The following is a 24,067-nucleotide window of genomic DNA, read 5'->3' on the forward strand; positions in this document are numbered from 1 at the left end:
TATTTTACTTGACAGATAAACCGAAACTCTGAATATCACAAGTAGCGGTCCGCCATCGGATCAGCATTAACCGAGGTTCAGCTACCGCTGAACTTTTAGACATTAACATAAACTAATAACAACCAACATCTATTAGAGATTCACCAAACAAATGGATATGATATTACAGATTATAAGATTCATCTGGTATTGCATGATTTTGGTAATTGTAATTGCTATATGAGAATTCAGCAATAAAAAGAACACAATAAAAAGAACACGGATTGCATGCCATCTTACCATAATTGAGCACAGTTGTCTAGACAACTTCCCTTCTTAGTGGATTATCTTACTAAATCCAACAAAAGTAACTCATAGCACATAACCTAAGCCAAAGAGCCTAATTAAAAAAACCAATAAAAAAAAAAACAAACAAACATGAAGAAAGAAGAAAAATGGGCGCTAGATTCATCACCATGTCAGTTTATGCTCTTCCTTTTTGGCTTCAATTTCTTGGTTCCTTCGTCTCTCTAATCTACAGAAGAAATTAGTTCATACGTAGATAGTGAACATAACATTTATTTTATTTTAGTGATAACAACAAAATTGACAAAGAAAAATTAGAAAGATGGACAGACTCTAGAAATCAGGTAATAACCTTAAAGCTTTATTCAATATGCTCCTTAATTCCTCACAGCTTTGAGCAATTCTTCCTTAATTGCTAACGCGTCATGTTAATCATATATGGAGAAAATTACCAATTCTCCTCTCTCAAATAAATACATACACAACCAATCATAAATTTAGTGCAATCGGAAACTACAAACCAATTGAATCGCTGATCAAGCATGTAATGGCATACCTAATATGGACTTCAATTCCAATTTCACCAAACAAACTAATATCCTTACCTCCAATTGTTGCTGGTAACTGTAAAAAGAGGGGCTGGGTTAAGGCCTATGCTGGAATCAATAGCTGCATTAAGATGAAGGTACTGCACATCTAGCTGCAATCACATAAAGAAACGGATTCAAGACTTTTACCGGAAACAATCAATATGACATAAACATTCATATTTCACCATCAGAATTGTGGACCCAAACCCATGCTCTGAAACTTACTCTTAACAATCAAATACACTTCTTGAAGCTTGAAATTTAGGGGAGTCTGTAACCTGTACATACATAGTTAAAACATATTTTGTAGTCATGTAATGTAATAACCTTCACACACAAACCCCAAAACAATTCGTTCCTTTAGGAATAACACAACTTAAGCACAATTTAGAACACAAACACAAATATTCCTTAAAAGAATGCTCAAGTGGATTCGCCTACTACTTGAGCAAAACAAAGCCCAAAGATAAATAAATGTAATGCACATGTTCCATAAGTAAAAGAATTTATTCATTTGAAACTAACTGTAAACAAACGAACCAAAATTGTGAATATACATACTTGAAATCAATTACCCAAGGATCACAGCAAACTTCTGAATTACCCAAGGATCACAGCAAACTTCACAATTACCATCATATCCTTCGTACAACATTACAGGGTAGTTCTAAAATTTAACCATTCTACCTGAGAATTGGCTTAATTAATAAAGATATACACACACACACGTAGTCATCCACTCAGTGATGCCACTATTACCAACTATAGTTTTATAATTTATACTTCTCGAAAATCATTTTATAACAAAACATTGTTTTAACTTACCCATGAACCGTTGTTGATCAAGTTCATATATTTTAAAACAAATAATTTTTTTCGATAAATACAATTTTTCATGCTGACAATTAAATCTACTAATTAAAACATAACTAATTTATCAACCGAAACACCGTGAGAATTACTCACCCCTAAATTCCTCTGCGTCTTCACACCATACGAGATACAAAAGTGCAACAATTCATCCAAACAACTTTGTCAAATACCTAATAAGATACGACCTCGATTTAGTACACGAACACTAAAACAATTAATTCCTGAAACTCCCAAATTAAACCAAAAATCTAAAAGTAATGCCAATCAAGGTGAAACTTCATCCGAGACCATCCAAAGTCTCCGGAACACTTCTACGGTCAATGTATCACAACTACAAGTAGATCGGACAGCCGAATCCTCACGGATCAAAAACCAATCCAACCGAAAACCCTATAACGCTAAAATTCATAACTTGCTCATACGATTTCCAAAAATTACAAACTATGTATCGAAATTCTCGTATCAACGAGTAGATCACAATGAGGGACAGAAATTATCCCTGAGGTGGCTGGAAGTAGCTGGAAAACACCACCACAGTGGCAGCGCCGCCACAGGCCCAAAGTCAGAATTTGGCCAAACTTCCTAAACAAAAGATCTTCATCTCAACACAAGTTACAACTTTTCCAACTACATCAAAGTCAAAATATAAGCCAATTGATCGAATTTTACCTTAGAACAACTCAAGGCCGATTGAAACCCTATATCTTCAAAGCTTCAATCCGTCCTCCACAAGTGAAATTGTTGCAAGCTACCTTGGGAGAATCCTTCCCTAGCCTCTGGGCAACAACCCCTCAAGAAACTCCTGCAATGGTGGCCGAAGGAGGGACAACAAAAAAGGCGATTTTGTCCCTGTCGTGGCTTCTTCTCGGCCTTGCAGCACCCACCACAGCTCGTCCCAAGCTCGATGGTTACCACAAACCTCTATAGGAGAGCAAGACGAGCAAAACCCACTTTGAATCACTTTCTATGGTGGCCGGAGGAGGAAGAACGAAGCCGGCGAAGGGAGGAGGCTGACGCGAGCTCGGGGAGAGAGAGAGAGAGAGAGAGAGAGAGAGAGAGAGAGAGAGAACTGAGTTTCCCAAAATGGAAATCTAGCCTTTTTTGCAAATTTCAGAAATTTTCGTCCTTTATACAAAAATGGAAATTTTTTCCGAAAGCGATAACTTCTTCATACGAACTCTAATTTTCGCGTTCCACATATGTACGAACTCGTCTCGACGCGCTCTACGACTTTAGTGAAGGAAGTTTTCACAAAATCAAAACATACAAAAGTCAACTCTTAAGATGAAGCATTCCAAGCGAATAATTGTTCGACATACTTTCCGCTCCACCCTGGAACCACGAAATAGCTCAAACGAACACTTAATTAATTCCCGGAAACCATTAGAAATTAATAACGATTTTTCATGGTCTTACAACGGCTGTCACACATAGGTCGGGAATCAATCTTTGATTCTTGCTTCGTTTCGCTTGAATGAATGGATGTTCATGTGAAGTCTTTAGTAGACGGATCCTCATATCACGACTAGGATAACCTATCATGTCGTATCAAAGCCAATATGTGTCTAAATCCAAGAGATCTTCTGTCATAACTTTATTGGATTTTAATAGCTCGAATAGTGACATAGAGTCCACTAGAGAGACACATAAACTTCTCTAAGATGCGCCTTTGTTTGCAATCATTTCTTTCCTCTACATGCATTTCTGCATGGAATCCATTGGCTCGAATAGCTCAATAAGGTTCGATTTTCCCTAATAGCGTAGAGAGTTTTTGTGACAGTAATCAAGGTGCCATTTGGCAAGCTAAATTTGGGCTATTCCATGTCCTTGAACTAATCCTGATAGTCCAGCCATTATAGTCACAAAGTAATATGCTCAGAATTAGAGTCATAATGAGAAGGACTCGAAATTTTATTCATAAGCCAACGGTGTACATCATTGTCTCTTAATCATTAGGAGAATCTAATCCAAATGCTAGCTAATACAAAAATACAAAACAAAGGTAGTCGTTTGACTTTTTTCGGTAACTCCAAAATAAATATGACCAGGTGAGTAGAGAGATGTTGGTGGAGCAAAGCTCGCTTAAGTATCACTTATCTCAAAACCTTCCTAGACATCATACTCATTTTAGATGAGCCTATGTGAAAAAAAAAAAAAAACTAAAGCAATGGCATTTACTACAAAGTATATGGCAATTGCCTATTACATCTACGAAAAATGAAGACTTGAAATAGAACTGGCGATCTATTAATCCCAGCCAAGTTTAAAGTCATCAACCCTTCACTCTAGATCATCTTCTTAATCTACTTGTTCCATATAGTGAGCTTCTCTTGCTCCACAATATGCTTTGTAGGCTATGACAATTTCTTCACAAGCTCTACAAACGTGTGCCCAATGACCAGATAATCCGCATCGGAAACATTCATCTCTGTGCTCAGACTCCATTGATTGAGGCGCTTTGAAAGCGTCATTTTGATGGCTCTTAATGTTGGTGGCGCCACAAACATGGCCACAGGCGTTGTCTCCCTTTCTCTTTCCACGTTGACCTCTTCAGTTCCGTGTCCGCCTATTTTGGCGGTTACCTTCCACATTAGAGCAAGAATATGGACCAGAACGTCCAGAATTGTCCCTAGATTTAGGGTTTCACTCTTAGCGCCCTCCCTTAGGGGTGCAACTATAATTGGACTTCGGAATATGTTCTGTTTCCACGGGTCTCGAATTATATTTCTTCACAAGGATATTGTCATGCTTTTCAGCGACATGCATGGCTCCAATGAGCTCATGAAACCTTGTGATTTATCCTGCAGTAACATTGATTTGATAGTTCTTAGCAACATCGCATCTGTGATATCTTTTCCACAGAATTCCATTAAGGATTTAATGCGAAGTACTTCTGAGTTGTAGTCAATAACTGACTTGAAATCACAGAAGCGGAGGCTATACCATCTCACTTCTAGTTCAGGAAGCAGGGAGTACAGACGTTGCCAAATCTTTCTTCGAGTGAGACCCACAGCCTTCTGGGGTCTTCTTTATTCATATACTCATACTAGAGCAAATCATCTATATGATGAGTCATTAGAATGATGGCTTTCACCTTATTTGCCTCCAAGGCTGCTCTATTTGCTTTCAAAACTTGAGCTTGCTCAATAGTTAGCATGTCCTGCCTAGGCTTGAGAATCGTATCCAGGATTCCATCAGCCTTGAGATGCTGGCGGACATCACGAACCCACTTGTGATATCCAGAGACAGTTGTTTCCAATGGAGCGAAGTCCAATTTGTTCAGGTTACTCATCCTGAAAGAGAACAAGAAAAAGAGTTAGTTTCCGAGCGGAAAAAGCTACCACGAAAACATATAAAAATTTCTGAGCGTAATCGCTCCCAAGAAATTAAGGATTTCTGAGTGTAATCGCTTCCAAGAAATCTTATTCCAAGAGATAATGGATTAGATCGGAAAAAAAAATGTGTGTGGTCGACCATATATTCTCAACAAGCTTCAAGCTTGGAGATCTCAACAAACTCTAATTTTGGAGCTAGCATGAACCCCCACAGTTCGGCTTTTGGTCTCCCCTATGAAGAAGAAAGGGGGGTAGAAGAAGGGAGGTTGCAAGTCCCTGAAAAAAAGAAGAGAAAGACAATAAAAAACTTCAAAAATGGGAACTAAAAGAACCTTTCATACCTCAAAAAGTGTCAAAAATTTGCCGGAAAAGTCGCCAGAGCTTAGCAGTGGTTTGCCAGAATTGTTTGGCGGTGGGCTGCCCTTCCTTTCCCCTCTTTTTTTTCTTTCTTTGCTTTGGCCTAGGCCTACTGAGGGTCAGATCTTCTTCCAGCTGGGCCTTGACTTCTTCTGGCTCGCCTGTCTTTCCTTTTTCTTTTCTTTTTTTTATTTGGACGTGGGCCTCGTCTTGGGCTGATGCGTGTTGGGCTGTGTCTTGGGCTGCTTCCCCTTTTTTTTCTCTTTCTGGTTTTTTTTTTTCTCTTTCGCTAGCAGAGTTGCTGCAGGTTGGTTATTTTATGGAAGTGACCAGTTTCTGGAGAGTTGGTTCTGGTTCCTGGAGCCTTGGGTCATGGTGCCGATGGTGGGCAAGTTTGACAATGAAAGGCGGTCTGAAAGCTTGTGAATCGAGCAGGGATCCCTCTTTTTCTTCTTGGAGGGCTGGTTCAATACTTTTTCAGCCAGTTCCAGTGCTTCTGCAGCCGATTCTGAGTTCCTGGGATCGAGAACTTCAAGGTGGGGGTCGGTGGTTGCTACGATTTGAAGGCTACGATTTTAGGGTTACATAGTTAGGGTTCGTGCTGATAACTTGTTTTAGGAAAACTGAAATTGGGAGAGAATTGAGTCGTGCTTTCATTGATAATAGAGACCTCTTTATATAGAGGATTACAAGCGTAGAGATAGAGTTGTACATGGAAACATAATCGCACATTGATTGGATATCTACTAAGATTCTCCGAGATTATCTCTAATACAAACTCTATTACAACTAGAGCAAGTAACTTAGAGTTTGAGCCAGACACATATTCTAGATTTGCTTTAACACACTATTCTTTTTAGTAGACTCATTTTTCATTAACCTTACAATATCACCCGCAAAAAACGCAGGCTCGTTGCTCGTATTATTAAAGACTAAAGAGAGTGTATATCGTATTGTTAGTGACTCATGTGCCATTAAACAAAAAGTAGATAAGAGCAAACCCTAGGGTTATGTGGTCGGTGGCGGCTGCAATTATGATAGGACCCGTCCTAGAGTTCCATCTGAAAACCTATGAAGGTTCCGTGGTGACCACCTTAGGAGAAACTCCACCAAAATTTGACAAGAGCCCTAAGTTGCTGTTGCTGACCCTAAACTCTATCTTGTGAGCGCTTTCCCTTCTCTTCCTTCCATTCCTCTCTCTGATTCCTTATGGGCTCTATTGTTGACGTCATAACAAGCTTTGCGACCCAATTGGCTTCAGCTGTGGTGCTTCGACTAATATTCGGAGTAAGGTTGGTGGTGCTGCTAAGTGTAAAACACAAGGTTTATCTCCGGGAAGGTTCTCAATTCTCACTCAAAAAGCAGTGGATATGCATGATCTAAGGAGCCACTTCCAATGGATCTAGGTACTTGAGATAGAATTTCTTGATCTGTATGTGTCGTTTTAGTCATGGATTTTATGAAATCATTTAGGTCAAAAAATATTATAAAAACATACTAAAAAGTGAAAACAGAAGTGTAAAAACACCCGTTTTGCATTCGTACTCCGTTTTGAACCTCTTAATCTGGTATTCATACCTCAACAACACCTTTCTCTGATTACCATCGAGTACCTTACGCTACTATGTACATTGTTCCTAGGGATGGCATAAAAACCCATGGGTATGGGTACTCATGGCTACCCACTCTATTTGGGTGAAAATATTTGGGTATAAGTACCAGTAGATTACCCATGGGTAATGGGTGTTAGATAACCCGCTCGGGTATGGGTATTTTCGCGGGTACCCATATCCATAAAACTTATTCAAATTTTTTTTTTTTTTATCAAAACTTCCTACAGATTTATTTTTATTATTTTTTTTTTAATCAAAATTTCCTACAGAATTAAGTTCATGATTAAAATAAAATTAAAAAAAAAAAAAAAAAAGATGAAAAAGATAGAAACTTTTTCACGTCTGGCTATCAATCCCAAATTTTCATCTTCTCAAATTAGATTATCAATAACCAATTTCAGATCTTCATCTTCTCAAATTTGATTACCAGTACAACAGGTCCCTTCCTTCCTCCCTTAATTTCGAATTGAGCTCCTGATTTCCGTCGTTGATGGACAACGCTCTTCCTTCCTCCTTTGATTTCGAATGGAGATCCCGATCTTCATCGTCTACAGCTTCAACGCAGTCAACGTCACAAAAGTCGGCGATGGGAGGCTTGTCGTGCTTGTTCTCGTCTCCGATGGTGAAGCATGCTTCGTCCTCTTCAAGCTTTTTGGGTGAATGAGGTTAGGAATTGGGATCGAGATGAAGAACTGAAGGAACTGACGTCGGTTTTCCCAGAGAAAGAGAGTAGAGGGTTTTTTTTTTTTTCTGGGAAAAAAATTAAAGGAAGTAGATGGGTAGATGGGTGAGTATGGAAATACCCGCGAAAAATTAAACCGGGTATGGGTATCATGGGTAGTATCCATTTTGGTTGCTGGCTGGGTATATTACCCGCGGGTATTACCCAATGGAAAAATTGCCAACTTGACGTAGTTGTTCCCCACACCTCCATCTGTTGGATGTGTGAAAGACAATAGAGCGGAAGACGTTCACTCAATTAACAGAGCCTCTTTTTTACCAATGGTTTCTCAGCATTGATAAGACTTGACTAGTATAACGCAGACTGATTATATTTCTTTCGGAGGACAGTCTCAAAAAGACTGGTTGGCTTTCAGAACATTTCATGTAGGCTGCAAATAACTGAAGACATGAATATAACTTACTTGAATTTTCCCTCCAAACTAACCATGAGCAGCGGAGCCAATAAAAATACATGTGACCAAAACCTATAAACTGAATAAATAGAAAAACAGTTCATGCCAACTTGATATAACTACATAATTGTTATGAAAAGATTAAAAGTACGCACTAATAAAGATGTGGAGTGCCTTCTTGTCAAGTGGTTTTGCTCACTATAAATATTATTGTTTCAATAACATCACCCAACCTATGGACACAACAACATACAGTGGTTCGCTTAAAGGGTACTTTTGACAACCAACCAAAAAAAAATCTCACGAGAATTCCATTGATATCCTCACTTGAGAAAAGAAAAAGACTTTGAATGAGAAATAAGAATATTAAACAGAGCACACATGTGAGACAACTATATGCAACATTAACGCAGACTATACAACAATAAGGTGTTTGGCATTCATCTTCCAACTCATTTGATGAGCATCTTCTCCAGCCAGTCAATTCCACGGTGGGGACGATGGTCTATAGACCGAGTCTTGCAAAGATGTTGCGCCATAATTTAAATCAAGATTATGAAGCTGTTCCATTAGCTGAGAACGTCTTTCCTTGAAGAAATCAAGACGAGTTGTTAATTCTACCAAGGCTGAAGATGCTGTTGATGGATGTCTTGGATAATCCACCACCTGAAACAATAGTCACAAAGCAAATGGCATGAATCAATAAGGGAAAGAGTGCGAAACTATAATTTATAGGAGTTCAAAACCAGATCATGCAAATATAAGTTGGAAAGAATCAGAATAGCATTATTTTAATAACTTGAAAAGATATTCTCAGCAAAAATGAACACTCGCCTCTGCTGCTCTTGAAGTGGAGGGAATGGAAGCAGAATCAACAGCAGAAAGTTCATCAACAGACAAACTTGTGGATACATCAGTACTTTTGGATTCACTTAAGCTACCTGGATCCATGAATTGCTTCCTTGATGGCTGCCTTGTGCTACTTCCAGATGCTAGAATTTGTCCTTTGATATTCCTCCAATCCGCCCCCAACAAATTCTCCTGTGTAAAACAGTCAAGTATTAGAATTTTAAACATGTACACTGAAAAGAAGGAAGTTTCCCTGATGTCATCAGATATGTTGGAATAGGTGGCCAAGACCATCTTTCGACCAATTAACTTTTAGCAAATAATTACGGAAAAAAAAAAACTATTAATTTACGCATGATTTATAATTTAGCAAATAAGAAACAAATTCTAAGTAAGAATGATTCATAACTAATTATTTAATGACATAGAAAAACATAACACCTCATTCCTCTGTTTCCGTTCATGATTACAAAAGGCGAGGGTTGCATCAAAATCTTGCTGAAGAAACCTCCTGCAGAAATTAAACAATTCTTTAAATTAAAAGGCTGATAATAAATAATCACTTTCATTATTATCAGATCATTCTTTTGAACCAAAATGCATGAACCATCAACTTTGAGTCTTGCAGATAAATGCAATATCTTCTACACCACCCTTTTTAATGACTAACGCAAATCTCCGCATCACATGCTGCTAAGACCACTATGGATCACAGAGTCAAAAGTAACTCCACATGTACTAGCTTAATGATTATTTATATATGTATGATTTTTTTTTTCTCTCAATTCATAGTTTAAATGATATTATGCAACCACTGACATGCTGTTGCTGTTTCCCAGGAAAAAAAAAAAAAGGGGATAAAAGATAAAACAGAGGAAAAGAAAAAGACGCTTAAATTTGCACATGTCACTGCCCCATACAGAATTCCTTATGGAAAATCCATAATAGCGCAACCACATTGTAATCTACTTTGTAACATGAACCAGTCTTGTGTTTACTCAACTTATTTTTAACACCAAGATATAAATGTATTACGGAATTAGGTTACCGAATGTTTAATGGCCTTCAAAGGAAGAAAAATCCATCTCATGTTATCTCCGAAAAGTCAGTTTGTCAGGTGCAATTGTCATACAACTGTCTATAGTACTTCACACAAGGAGGAAATTAAAAAAACAAATGGTTCTGCACACTCACTGTTGAGAATTATGATTTTGGACGTTCTGGTAACGGTCACATGCATCAGAGAGAGAACCATAATGATTCTGTCGCTGCTGATTAAGTTGATGGTGGAGTTCTGCAACTTTCTGTTTCAACCTGGCCACATCTGCTTCAGCAAGAGCTATCTCCTCAAGTTCAGCTCTTGTCTTCACATCAGAATTGAGTAATTAGTTTGTTTTATTTTTATTTGGTAAGAAGAAGGTAATAACACAATATATGAGACAATTAAATAGAATGGAAAAAAAATAAAAAATAAAAAACTCATAAACATATGTACACAAACCTTAGAATCCATGCCACGTGAACTGGCTAACTGTCCAGAAGACATGCTCAAACCAACCTCTAATGCAGCTCTAAGATCTCTTTCAGCTTGTAGCTGTTCTTGTAATCTTGAAACCTATAATATCACTTAGATTAGAGACAAATAGAGATAAAGAGTAAAGCAGCGATTGCATACAGAGACAAGCTAAGAAGGATGCAATTTTAAAATTATGTGTTAAAGTAGTGCCAGAAATGCCATTAGATATTAGTCATATTACACACACGCTACATACAGTAGAGCTACCTCCCAGATTCGCAACCTCAAATTAATGATAGGAAACATAGTAGGCAGGCTGTATAATAGATATATATATATATAGAGGCCCGATCAGGAGCGGACGTCCGCACTTTCGCTAAAGTGCGGAAGTCGATGCAGCAGGAGGCCGCCGCCGCGCGGGGCTGGCCGGATGGAGGCCGGAGGCGTCCCAGACCTCTTATGGGCGGCGTTCGAGGTCGGAGGAGGTCGGGCTTGCCGGTTTCTGGGCAGCCACCTCACCTGCAGTTGCAGGTTCTGTGCAGCACCGCAAAACCGTCGCTGGTGACTCCACCGGACCGCAGACCCCTCCGCATGACCCCCAGCGTCCCTCCGGCAAGCCACGCCGCGCCGTCGCCGCTGTCTCGAGGCCACAGGAGCGACGTCCGCACTTTTTCTGGGTTGCGGACGTGCGCTCTAGAACGGCTCCACGCGCGCGCACACACACAGAGAGGGGATCAGAAGCAGACGTCCGCAACTGATTCAAAAGTGCGGACACCGCTCAAGGAGGCTCGGCGCAGCGACGATGGCGGCTATGGTTCTGTCCTCGGAGACCAAGGACACCCCGAATGTGATCGAAGTCGAAATTGGTTTGCCGGTTGACTGAGGATGACGAGTTCGAAGTCGGAATTGGTTTGCTCGGAGTTTCTGTTGAACTTCCTGCGCAGACCTCCGACTTCAATCACGTTGGCCTCAACATGATGGCGATCACGTCGCAGGTGTCCTTGGTCTCCGAGGACAGAACCAGAGCCGCCATCGTCGCAGCCCCTAGTCTCCATGAGCGGTGCACTTTTGCATCAGTTGCGGACGTCCGCCTGTGATCGGACCTCCAAGTCAGATCAGAAGCGGACGTTCGCACAGATGCAAAAGTGTGAACGTCCCTCCTCAGGCCTCGATCAGGCGGCAGTTTCAGGCGTTGCGGTTGCCGGACGAACACTCTAGATATCAAGGACGGTGTCACCATCAAGGCGAAGACTTAGCAGATCGGAATCGAAGGTGTGCACGGCGAGCTCGCCTGAAACCATGGAAGGCCATCAAGGTCAACTTTGAACTCTTCATCAACGACTTTAGAGGCAAGCAGAGGCTCGACATCGAGGCTTGGTTCGGCACCGGCAACCGCAGCACCGCCATCGAGGCCTGAGGAGGGACGTCCGCACTTTTGCATCTGTGCGGAGGTCCTCTTCTGAATGGCTCATATATATATATATATATATATATATATATATATGGTATCAAGTGACTTTTTTACCTTTTACAAATTAGAAATGACAAAGAAAACCTGAAAATTGTTGAACTCCTTAATAATCATGTATTTAGCCTGTTACTAAGCAACTGGCAGCACCAACACCTTCACTGGCCTAATTTTTGTTGGCAACTATGGTGTAGGTAGATGCACTATCATTACTAGTACTACCAACCCATTCAGTTCAAAAAGACCAAAAAGGTCTCTCCTCTTCTGCGATATCTACTGTCTAGGGTCTGGACAGTTAATCACCTTCCACTGTCAAAGTGAAGAGTAACACCAGGACATTATCAAATGCATGCATACATATATCAACTGGTCCTTTGTTCTACTTCCATCACTATTTGGTCTGGTCCTTTAATTAATAATCCTTTCAATATTTTTAGATTATTTATTCAATTATTCTAAATAGTTCATTAAGCATATAGAGAGCGAGCAACACAAAGTAACTGTTTTCCTGCAGTTACAACTGTTGGGAAATATAGGTATCAGAACGGGCCGAGCCCCCTGTAAAACTAACTGTTCATATCATTTCATGCTTACCTACCAAAAGAGTAGGATACATGTCATGTAGATTGCTTTTAGGCTATAGCCAGAATGTGATGAACTTCTATTGTAGACGGTCTAAAAATAAATAATACCCTGGGGAAAAAAAGATAATTAGGTGGAATGATTTCATGAAGAACATACATCTTGTTCCAATGCCAGGCGCCTCTCATGTAAAGCTTGCTTTCTTCTCTCCAAGCTAGCTTGTAAAATTGCATTTCCTCTAGCCTACAATTGGAGGTGGTTGATTCTGTTAGTAACAAAGCCACCTTTTATGATTTGACATCTGAATAAACTTGAGCATAAATTTTGCTACCTCTTTTGCAATCCTGTGCTGCAGGTCATTTTTAGCAATCTCAAGCCTCTGAATAGAAAGCCTAAAAACACAGAACATTCTTCATTGAAAAATACTAGAAAAGAAAACCACAACATAGTTCAGATTTTTCTTAGGACCTAATATAGCATGTTAACCCCAAAAGATTGAATTGAAAAGCAGATGCCTGAGAATTCTTGCTGCAACAAATAAGAAAGACCAAAATCTAAGATCCACCTTTGACACCATAATGAGGAAATGTGTCCATGGAGCAGCTTTCAAACCACTAACAACTAGACTCTCTATGATTAGTGAAAAATACAGGCACTACAAATGGAGCATGAAATGAAATGATAAGTGAAAGATATGCATATATTGAGTTTCTTACTCTTCCTCTCCAGAAGAATCGACTGATTCCATGGATAGTGTCTTTCTTGCCTGTACAAAAAATAATATACGACATCAGATGCCATTGCATTACAAGATACAAACCATTCATGTCAGACTAGATACTGCTATCAGATAAAACAAATGCCTAGATGCTGTTATGTCTGGTTCTTCAAAATGAATATCACACTAATGCTCATAGAATTATAGTCATTAATAACTTTAGATGAATTTCTATTTTCTAGATTTACAAATTTTCTTCAGTTATAAAATGATACGAAGGTCGTTTCTTTATACAATATTTAAAATGAATAAACTCTATTTGATGGATATAAATGTGGATGAAAAAGGGTAACCCCAAGACTAGGGCCGTGCTTTCGGTTGGTATTTTGAAGATTCAACCAAAATTCCAATAGAATATCTCTTAATTAGAGAACCAATTTTTTGCAATTTGAAAAAATAGGGTGCTTGAAACCTTATTTGGTAGACCGATATATGAATAAAAGACAACTTACATTGCTTCTTCCCCAAAATGCTGTTCGCTTTGCACTATGATTGGACCCTGTTACTTTACCCACTGCCTTAACAGCTCCTGATTCAGACACAACTGGTAAAGGATGCCCTGGATCCATTGCTGATAGAATCTCTCCCATTGATCTGTACGATTCTCCCGCAGGTGATGTGCTTGGTATGCTCGTTTCACCATTCTCACTAATTGAATTTTCATTTTCTTTTATCTGTTTGCATCCTCTATCCATCCCTTCGACGTTTGAATTCTGTTGAGGAACAACTGATTTTGAACTCTCAGCTGAACCATGATTTCCATTAGGCGATCCAACATCAGAATCATCAGCCCCAAATGCCTGTATGAGCACATCAACGTACATGTCAACCAAAATGAACATGTAGGAGTACATTTGAATGGACAGACAAAAAAAAAATAACAAAACAGGTTCAAACAGACATAGTAAGGAATTTGCATTGAAGTTTAGGGTTTAGTATGCCTTAAGAGTCTTGAACGCCCCAGAGTTAATGGTTATAAACAACAAATTAATATAAAAAAAATGCAATATCTGGTTACAAAAAAGGATCTTTACTTATCATCCGAAAATCAACATAATTTGACAAACAAGTTGTACAGCTATCGAGTTTCCAAATGTTTATCAAACTAATGCAACACAATTAAAAGATCAAAGGCCACAAAAAGCTATTTGTTTGACTTCAGCACAAGTAATTGGAGGACCCCAACCCGTTGCTGAAGTTAATGTCTCATGAAGTCAACACCATCAGCAGCATTGGAAGGCTTCTTACATTATAATGTAAAAGTTACAGTGGGACAGTAGAAACAACCTCTATGAAATAGGCAGGACAAGAATTTTAAAGTTTAAATAAATAATATCCAAACCCCACATTAACAGAATTATACATGAAGCATTACATGAGAGAGAGAGAGAGACCTTATAATCATAGAGGTCACTGCCAGCATAACCGCTGCTTTCACTCAATTTCCCACTGTGTACACGATCTTGGTCATCATCTGTTTCCACATCAACTTCATTTTCGGCATCATGGTAACCATTATCTTTTATATCAAGGTTGTCATCGTCGGACGAATCATCACTGCCACTATTTTCAATTCGAGAATCAGCTGAGATCGAACACCGCAGTAAATTCTCATCCTGAAACAAGAGTCCAATAAGTAAAAACCACCTAAAACTATTGAAAAGTTAATCTGCTTGAGATAAAGACTTCGTGAAAAACATGTAAACCCAATAGAAATCACTGTCACCATCCCGAATGAAGTTTGAAAGTTAATTTCATCTTAAACTATAAAATTTATTTGAAATTACTCAACTAGAAATGCTATCTTATATATTCACCAAGGTTTTCCACTCTTCAGATCCTAGTTGTCCTATGAACGACTTTGAATCAATTTTCCAATTCTTTATCCACTCCACAATAGTCTCTTGCCTTAAAGATTTTTTCTGCCCGAAAGTCACATCTTCAAAATTATTGTTAAGTTCACACCTCTCTCTTGTAAGATAAAGATCAATACTCCCAGTCCCAAACTCCCCCAAAATTGTCAAATTCCTTGGGTAATGCATGCTAGCACTATTCAGTTTCCTCAAATCACCAGAAACGTGTTGGTCCACATTTTCAATAACAGGACTAACAGTATCAGACTTCTAATTGTAACAAAAACATATATCCGTCCTACTGATGCATAACACTCCTCCCTCTAAAATCTAAAGTGTCTAGCCGCCTGCACAACATCAATGGAGAGTAGTTCATAGTTAATAACAGGACTAACAGTATCAGCCTTCTAATTGTAACAAAACAATCTATCCGTCCTACTGATGCATAACACTCCTCCCTCTAAAATCTATATAGTGTCTAGCCGCCTGCACAACATCTGTTCATAGTTAATTCCCCTCACTCAGACTCCCTAGTAAAGCTGTCATTCCTTCATGCCCCAACCCCACTCAATTCATTCTATAAAAAATCTAATGCACCTCCCACCATAGACATTGAAAACCACAACTCATGAGCTTCTTGCCTTTCTGTAATGCAGAAACAAAATACTGCTTGAGATAAACCTGCCAACTCTTTTTCCACCAAGCCACCCAACAACCAGTTCCCCATTAGTTTGTCAAAAGACAAATCTAATCACATTAAAACTTAAAATCACCCCCAAAAGTACCATCTTGGACTACTAAATTCACACAACTAGACAATTACCTCCCAAAACCCTGCTACTCCCTGCTGAATCTGTCAAGGCCAGTATTTACCTCTGAAAACCACAAACTCAGGAGCTTCCCTTTTATTATGCACAGAGATACAACATACTGCCCTACAACACACACTGAGATACATACGGATCTAATATCTCACGGCCAAATATCCCTAACATTGCACAAAACAGCAACATAACGCTACTTTTTAACCAGAAACTGCAAAAACTTACCTGCCAACCTTTTATCAAATATTCTTAAGATTTGTTACCTGAGGAACAGCTAAATCTGGGTTATCCTTAAAAGTTAAAACCAACATTTCCTTAGCGAAGTTCCCCATTCCTAGAACTTAAACCTCTATCTCACGTTTAGTTATAACTGTACCCCTTTGCAAGGGCCATTACCAAACTCATCTTCTTCATTAGTTCAACCACTCATTCCCACTGATCTTTGCTAAACCAATGCTGCCTTCTACATCAACAAAAGGAAACAGCCATGGTAGGAACACTGAAGAGGAGAGCCGGACAGGTTCTAACGTATCATGGCACAGTAAACTTCAAAGTCTATCGAGTTTGAGACACTGCAAATTATTAATCTAGGTTCCATGGTAGAATTAGCCAGAACAGAGAAAGCATTAAACCCACTATTCCTTAAGTAATAGATTGAGACCTTACATCAAAAATGTTTTCAAACTCCTCCAAAAGCGTAGTGATGATTGCTTGAGCATTATTGGCAGCATTTGCAGCAGCAAGAAGCTGGGCAGAATTATCACCATTAATATCAAAGTCATCATCCAACTCACATTCACCAGCCAATAGAGGGCGTAAGAGCAAGGGTGCCATGCAAGCAGCAACTGCAGATGGATTCATTCGATTCTCATGAGAGTGAGAAGAGATGGTATGCATCATCTTTAAAATTCTGCACATAAGAAAGGAACAAAAAATTGTAAGTATTATTGAACATTTGTCTGAGATGATTGGGTAATAGTAGTGCCACACTACCAAAACTCAACTCAATATCATAATATGCTATAATGCAATAGTTTAATCGAAGGATTATCAATTAGCTTAACAATTCCTAACACATAGTTTTGTTTCTGCATTAGCAAAAGCTTGTTTCTCATAAGAATATAGAAAGAAATAAAATTAAAAAGAATTCTTCATGTTTCTTTTAAAGTCTCCAAGTTGTAGAATGTTGTCTTCGTAGTTTTATTAATATTCCTTCAATCCAATATATCAATCAAATGACAAACAATATTGACAATTTTATCTGTGCTTATATAGTGTTTGCACTCATCATCTTTCAATTAACATGCATCTACAAGCATACAGGATTAATCTACTTCCTCCCTTAAAAAACTCTCACATCATTGAAGAGTGTATTACAGAAAACTACCTTGTCTCCAAAAAGGACTAAAGAAGGCATCTCATGTCATGTAAGAGATGGATGTATAGATTACCTTTGTAATAAACGGCGGTTTGGTTCAGGAAATGTCTCTAATATTGAAGACCGCATTGCATTGATCCGAGCTTCCTTTCGATCAATTTCTTATCAAACAGAACAAAATGAACAGTTTAAATCATTTATTCCATTCAGATTATATATGATGGTCCTTTTAAATCAGAAACTCCAGGAAACTATAAGTGCAAGTAAATCACATCAAGCATGCAGAGTTATAATTTTATCTATAGGTACCTAAAATGAGACTGCTGGCCAATATATTGTATAGAAAGGAGCAATTATATACCGTATAAATGTTTTTTACATACTCACACAATAATTCCTTTTACTTAATTCCACACCCTCTTGTTAGTCACATCCAATCAAATAAATGAAGATGCATAAATAGAGCTAAACTTACTATAAGCCTCCAGCAAGGCAGTGCAGCAAGAAGCTGGTACTGGAGATGAGGGCAGCTCTCTCAGAACGTGCTGCAGGTCAAACAGCTTGAATTAATATTGGAAGTATATACATCACTCATATTAGTCAACAAGATCAAGTAGTTCAAGGGAGTACCTTGACACAATCACCAACAACATGAGCATCCTCATCAGGATCAAATTCAGTCTTGCCTATATATGAAAAATTGGTTAGGGCAACCTCACAATCCAGCAAGCAAATCCAAACAAGTTACCATCATCGATAAAGCAGATAGTGAGAACTTGAATACAATAGATACCTTGTTCATACTCTTGTACCCTGCGTTCTACCTCCTCAACATCAGCAGACTGTCGCAAAATTCCTTCAACTTTAGTACCTATTGGAATATCAAAGATTGTAAAATTGTAAACCATACTGATTAAATCTTCTGTGTGCACTCTATCTTGCATGGATCCTAGTACACTGATAAATTTGTGTTTTCAATTAGCTTTAAAGACAACTAGAAATAACAGTTCATATTGATGATGTCTCCATATTATGGTAAACAAAGATATCTTGAGCGCATATCTAATATTTGGAAATGGGAGATCGACAATAATATGCTTTTTGCATACAGAAATAATAGTAATGCATTCATATTGATGATGTCTCCATATTATGGTAACCAAAGATATCTTGAGCTCATATCTAATATTTGGAAATGGGAGATCAACAATAATATGCTTTTTGGATACAGAAATAATAGTAATGCATTCACAGACATGGTGTCCAACACATGAATTCCAAAGTTTCAGACATGAAAATACATGAACAGATGTATGCAACTTATTTATTATAGTCCTCTATCTATACATGACAAATTATACTCCAAAAAAAAAAAAAAAATCAGGTATGGAGTTTCCGATACAAATGGGCTGCCAAAAAAAAGAACATGCAACAGATGCTCCAAATTTGCTGTTTAATCATATGCTTTTTGAACGCAGAAATGAGAGTAATGCATTTACACAGACAGTTCCCAAATTCCAAACATGAAAATACAAGAAAAATGTGTGCAACTTATATATTGCAGTCCTCTACATATACATGAAATGACATAAAGCAGATATACTCCGAAAGATTGAGGTATAGAGTATCCATAGTTCCACACCAATGGAAGCCCAAAGAACCTCAACATGGAACATATGGTTCAAATTTGTATCCATATGACCTCTTGGCAAATTTTGACTTTTGGATGGGCCTGATAGGCAAAGGATACAGGATGCAAGGAGAAGATTTTTCTTGTTTTTGAGTAATTTTGTCAAGAAAAAGCAGGTGCAGGGGTAACTTAAAAAGTAGTAAGGTATGGGATTATTAATATAATATCAAATGAATACCTAATAAAAAAAATATAATTTCTTGAGTATGAAATTTTGTTCGTATCATCAAGATCACAACATACCAAACTTTTCAAGGAACCGAAGAGCTTTCTCGAGGAAAGAAGGACCTCCATCAATATCTTCTAGGGCAAGCAGAATTGGTCTTCCAACGACCAAAGATTTAACAGGACGCTTATCCCTCCCTGAAAACGAAAAAGATGTACATATAAACTAGCTCAATATAGAGAAATAGAGAAATCATGAAACATAGAATTGTTAATAGAGTAAAAGTACAAACATTGATGGAAAGACCCTTCTATTGTATCATTTGTGTCATTTCTGAAAATCCCATTGTGCCCCATGACAAGGGCAGCACTTGGAGCTTGTGCAAGGGCATGTTCAAGGGCTGTCTTCCACTCGTACAAGTCTTCTGATGTCTCAGCCTGTGACATGAACAATCTCAGAGTAAATTTTGTGCATAAATATAAGGAAATTAGCAATTATAGTCTATATTCGCATAAGAGCAATGAGAATATATAAGGCAAAACCTTAAGAGTGAAAGCCCGCCCATCACGTCCATCAGGAAATAAAACAGTCAGCAGCTTTTTATCTTCTCTAACAACAACACTGCAAGAAACCAGTGCATTCATTAGGCAGATTGCACCCAGAGTTATTCACCAAATAGTTATAGTGGCCATGCCTACCTCCCAGAATTGTTCAGGTCAATGCCTCCTAAAGTCAAATATACTTCACCACCTTTTTGTGGAAGTGCGCTCTGAAAAAAGAAAAAGAAAAACGATAAAGACTAATTTAATTACTAACTCATAAAGTCATAATTAACAAACTTGATGTATGAGTTGAGTATTAACAATATTATATATAATACTGATGTAATATACTTATTACATTATACTTGAGAAACAACATCATGTCACTTATCAGTTACTTAGTAATAGCAAAGTATTTAAGTAGTTGTGAACATGTGACTTACAAAACAAGCAACCACCTTATACAACCATGATTGCTAACAAAACATAAGCGTTTCAACTACTATTGACTTGTAATTTTTCTAAGCAATGCAACCCTGAAATTGTTTGCAGTCATGTTTGATGCTACAAAGGCAGGTTATTGTATTTCAAGACTATGGACTTTTATCAGCACTGAGTTTCTCACAATTCTTCCCCACTGCGGTGTGTGTCGTGTGCGTGTATGTGTGTGTGTGTGTGTGTGTGTGTGTGTGTTTTCCTCCATGATATTATTTGCACTTTTGCAGTCATGGTTGATGCAACAAATGCAGGTAAACATTTTATTTAATGTTCAAGACCATGGATTTTATCAACACTGAGTACCTCACAATTCTTCCACCATGTTGCATGTCTAGGTGTCTGTTATATGCATGTTGATGTGTGTGTGTGTGTGACAGAGAGAGAGAGAGAGAGAGAGTTTTCATCTTTGAAAGATTCTTTTTCAGTAACTTTATTGACTTGTAAAGACTTATCAACTGACAAACTCTGTTCCAAGTAAAATATCTATAACCTTTGTCCAAGATGTAAACTCAAAACCCAATGTCCCAAAAATTTCACAGTCAATACAGCTAACATATATGAAATATCAATTTAATTGACCAACCATTGTTTTTCTACAAGTATATTGAATCATGCAGAACAACTGCCACTAGTTATAAAAGGAATAAATGGAGACATAAACATAAGAATACTAGTATATCCAAAAACATGATAAAGAGATTACTGATTGATACTAACAGGATCGTTTTTAAAGAAAACCAAAGAAGTCCGTGTGAGGATAAACCACCGCTTCTTCCAAGACTTCCACCCTATTCCTGCAAAGTTAATAAACAAGAGTCTGAAATACTATCACCATATGATAAGAAACTACTACAGAGAAGTTAAAACTACAGTTGATAAAATTCTAGACTTAAATTAAGATAATCTTAACTTAGGGATTCAACATTATAATATATTCAAAAAAAAAAAAATAGTGAAGAGTGAAGAGTGTAACTGAAGTAAAGATAATTCTGAAAGCAAACTATGCAATTTCAGTTCACTAAAATGTTTTCCCACACTAACGCCATCAAACAAAAGCCACGTAAGCTGGTAGTGCCTACTGCCTGTGCCTGCGAGAGGCATAAGTTCTTTGGTGGAAATACAAGAGCATGGTGTTAGGAGATGTGCTATGAGCAACTTCCTGGGGTGGTGTGGATGGAGACAAATAGAAGGAAACTTTAGAGAACAAAGGGTGACAAGAGGGTTTGCTGTGGGATAGAGTTAGCCGTTGGTTTCTTTTGAATTGGGGAGTTGTTCTATCCATGCAACCCCTTTGATTGGAGTGCCGTTGGGATTTAGTTCTCTTTTTCTAGTCTCTTTTATGATTTCGGTTTTTTTATTTTTGAGAATATTTTTGCAGCTTTAGAAAAGTATTCTACTTCCCTACAGTATCATTGTTTCTTTTTGTTCCTATAAATGAAAGTATGTTTCTATAAAAAAAAAAAAAAAACCAATTAAAAAGCTCTAAACAAAGAATGGGACATGGAAAATGTTTACCAACCTTTTGAAGATATGAATAATGGGCCACTCTTGAAGACCTGCAAGATTATGTCATGTGTTAGAAAGCATGGAAAATCAGCACCCACCAAGCAACTTGTGAAATTAATTCCCAAATTAAGCACGATCAGATTGAGAGGAACACCCAAAGCATCATGTTAAACTATTAGAAACTGCAAATTATGAACACCTCGGAATGATTCTCCGATTCAGCAAAATCCCTCAAAACTAGGCAAACTTTTACTTCTGTTAGATGAAGAAAACAAAACAGCATTGTTTGCAGGCCCAATTCATTTGAGCATTAGTTGAAAATAGTAGAGCAAACACAGCCTAAAGCAACCTCAATCATTTCACCAAGTACATTGGGTAACAAATCTCCGCTTGACCTATACCAATGAATTTCATTGGACCCAGAAATGTCCTCTCATGAATCACAACACAAAAGGAAGGCGAATCAATTCTATCCAATAACAAAAAATAGGTTCATTATCTGGTTTTCAAATTGGAAACAAATTAAACGAAAACCTTGCCATATTCCCTTGCTAACTTGCCATAAAAAAAAATAAAATAAAAAATAAAAACCAAAGTAAACAAGAAATGAGATCGTGGAGGTTGCAATTCCATACCGTGTTAGAAGCTCCGGGGCGGGGGCGCTCAAAAGCAGCTAAAGAAGCCGACATGGCCGATTAACATTGCTGGCTCAGCAGCATTTGGCCATGGAGTCAACTCGGGAGTAGATCTCGGAGAGGAATCACGGCGATCTGAGTTAGCTGGTGCTGGATTAACAAGCTTTTAGGGTTTTAGGTTGGGGACAGATGGATGGAGTTTAAAAGAAGCAACAACCAGAGCCGAGAGTTACTTCTCACTCTGTCTCTCGCTGGCTTTCTCTCTCCGTCTATTATTACCTGACTTGCTCTCTGAGACTAGAGAGAACAAAGCAATTTCCTTTTTCTTTTTTCTTTTTTTCCTTCTTTTTGTTTGTTTAATTAATTGGATTAGGTAGAGCGAGTGCAGTAGTGGTTCCTTTTATGGTAATGACTTGAGTTTCCTTTTCACCCACTTGGGAGGGAGGAGAAAAGGGAGGAGGATAGTCTGGTCGTGTGCAGTCAAGCCGTGGTCTTAACTCTTAACCAATAGGAACAAACCAAACGAGAAGATCTAGAGGCGCGCTAAAGACGTCACCAGTTCACGCGCCCTTGTAAGACAAAGATTCCACTTGTATTTTTTTATTTTTTTTTAGACTAATTTCAGTCTATTCCCCTCAGGTTTAGGGTCAACATTATGTTAGTCCATGTGGTTTCAATTTAATCAATAACACTCTTATACTTTTCAATTTCATCAGCCGTGTCCAATTTCTTGAGCTCCGTCCAAATTTGACGTTAAATCCAACGTTGGGGGGCTCACTGTAAGGGCTAGAATAATCATTTTAGGACCCCAAAAAAAAAACATAACAAAAAATAGCCACTTTAGGGGTTAATCCGACGTCGTTTGGCCTCTTGTTCTCTGCTTCTCCATCTTCATCCTCCTCTTCTCAGCCCCTGCTCCACAAGCAATGGAAATTACACAAATGTAGTCCGAAACACGATCAGAAGTTGCAATACCATCAGAAATTACACTAGTAGCAATACCAACAAAAGGACCAACTTGAAGTTTTCACTGTTCCAAATCCAACACCAACACATTTAATTACTCAGCAATTAGATCAAAGAACATCACAATATCTGAAAAATTCTAGAGTAACTCCACAGTAGCTATGACCTCTCATCCCCAACCTTTCCTTCCTCCCAACCTCTCCATCTTGATCACATCCATCTTGAAATTCCCACTGTTCACACAAAAAATGAACCCAGAAAAATGCAAGTGAACATTATGCTAATCAAAGAAAACAGACCACGGAATTTATACCCAAACCCGGCGGCACCGGTGAAAACATCTCGCCGTCCTCTTCGAGTGATTTAAGAGAAAAGGCCGAGATCTGAGTAACATTTTTTGCCAGCGATTCCTTCCCCAGAGATTCGCAGGCCATCGGATCGGTTCTTCTCCGAGAATGGGTCGTCATCAATTTCGAGGAATTTGGCTTCCACAACAAACCTAGGTAGCGTCTAACTTGCAACTATTTCTGGAGTTATTGCCAGAGAGGATAAAGAGCGACACAGGCATGAGGAGATCGACACACTCATTGAGGTTGTGATGGATTTGGGGAGGCCTCCGATTGCGAG

At 38.3% G+C, this 24,067-nt stretch overlaps 1 protein-coding gene across 1 annotated transcript; it reads right to left on the reverse strand.

Annotated features, from left to right (window-relative positions):
• Nucleotides 1-8,337: 8,337 nt before the first annotated feature.
• Nucleotides 8,338-22,822, reverse strand: LOC112165240 (rho GTPase-activating protein 7). Its single transcript, XM_024301700.2, has 22 exons — nt 22,475-22,822; nt 21,853-21,889; nt 21,051-21,127; nt 19,992-20,062; nt 19,836-19,914; nt 19,586-19,730; nt 19,371-19,490; nt 18,231-18,308; nt 18,068-18,123; nt 17,913-17,982; nt 17,511-17,598; nt 16,726-16,969; nt 14,777-14,998; nt 13,835-14,182; nt 13,321-13,370; nt 12,936-12,996; nt 12,764-12,847; nt 10,540-10,653; nt 10,233-10,402; nt 9,480-9,549; nt 9,024-9,230; nt 8,338-8,855 (listed from the first exon to the last, which is right to left on the reverse strand). Exons 1-22 carry the CDS (start codon nt 22,526-22,528, stop codon nt 8,670-8,672), a joined length of 2,631 nt encoding a protein of 876 aa, XP_024157468.1. The 5' UTR covers nt 22,529-22,822; the 3' UTR covers nt 8,338-8,669.
• Nucleotides 22,823-24,067: the final 1,245 nt, after the last annotated feature.

The sequence above is a fragment of the Rosa chinensis genome, chromosome 5 (assembly GCF_002994745.2).
Source record: "Rosa chinensis cultivar Old Blush chromosome 5, RchiOBHm-V2, whole genome shotgun sequence".
NCBI classification, from domain to species: Eukaryota; Viridiplantae; Streptophyta; class Magnoliopsida; order Rosales; family Rosaceae; genus Rosa; species Rosa chinensis.

Bases quoted from the DNA above. Each gene is read 5' to 3' on its own strand.
- LOC112165240 (XM_024301700.2), bottom strand. From the start codon at position 22,528: ATGTCGGCTTCTTTAGCTGCTTTTGAGCGCCCCCGCCCCGGAGCTTCT. The intron at 21,128-21,852 runs GTTGGTAAACAT...TTAACTTTGCAG, and splicing joins ATTATTCATATCTTCAAAAG to GAATAGGGTGGAAGTCTTGG. The intron at 9,231-9,479 runs GTGTTATGTTTT...TGTTTTACACAG, and splicing joins AACGGAAACAGAGGAATGAG to GAGAATTTGTTGGGGGCGGA.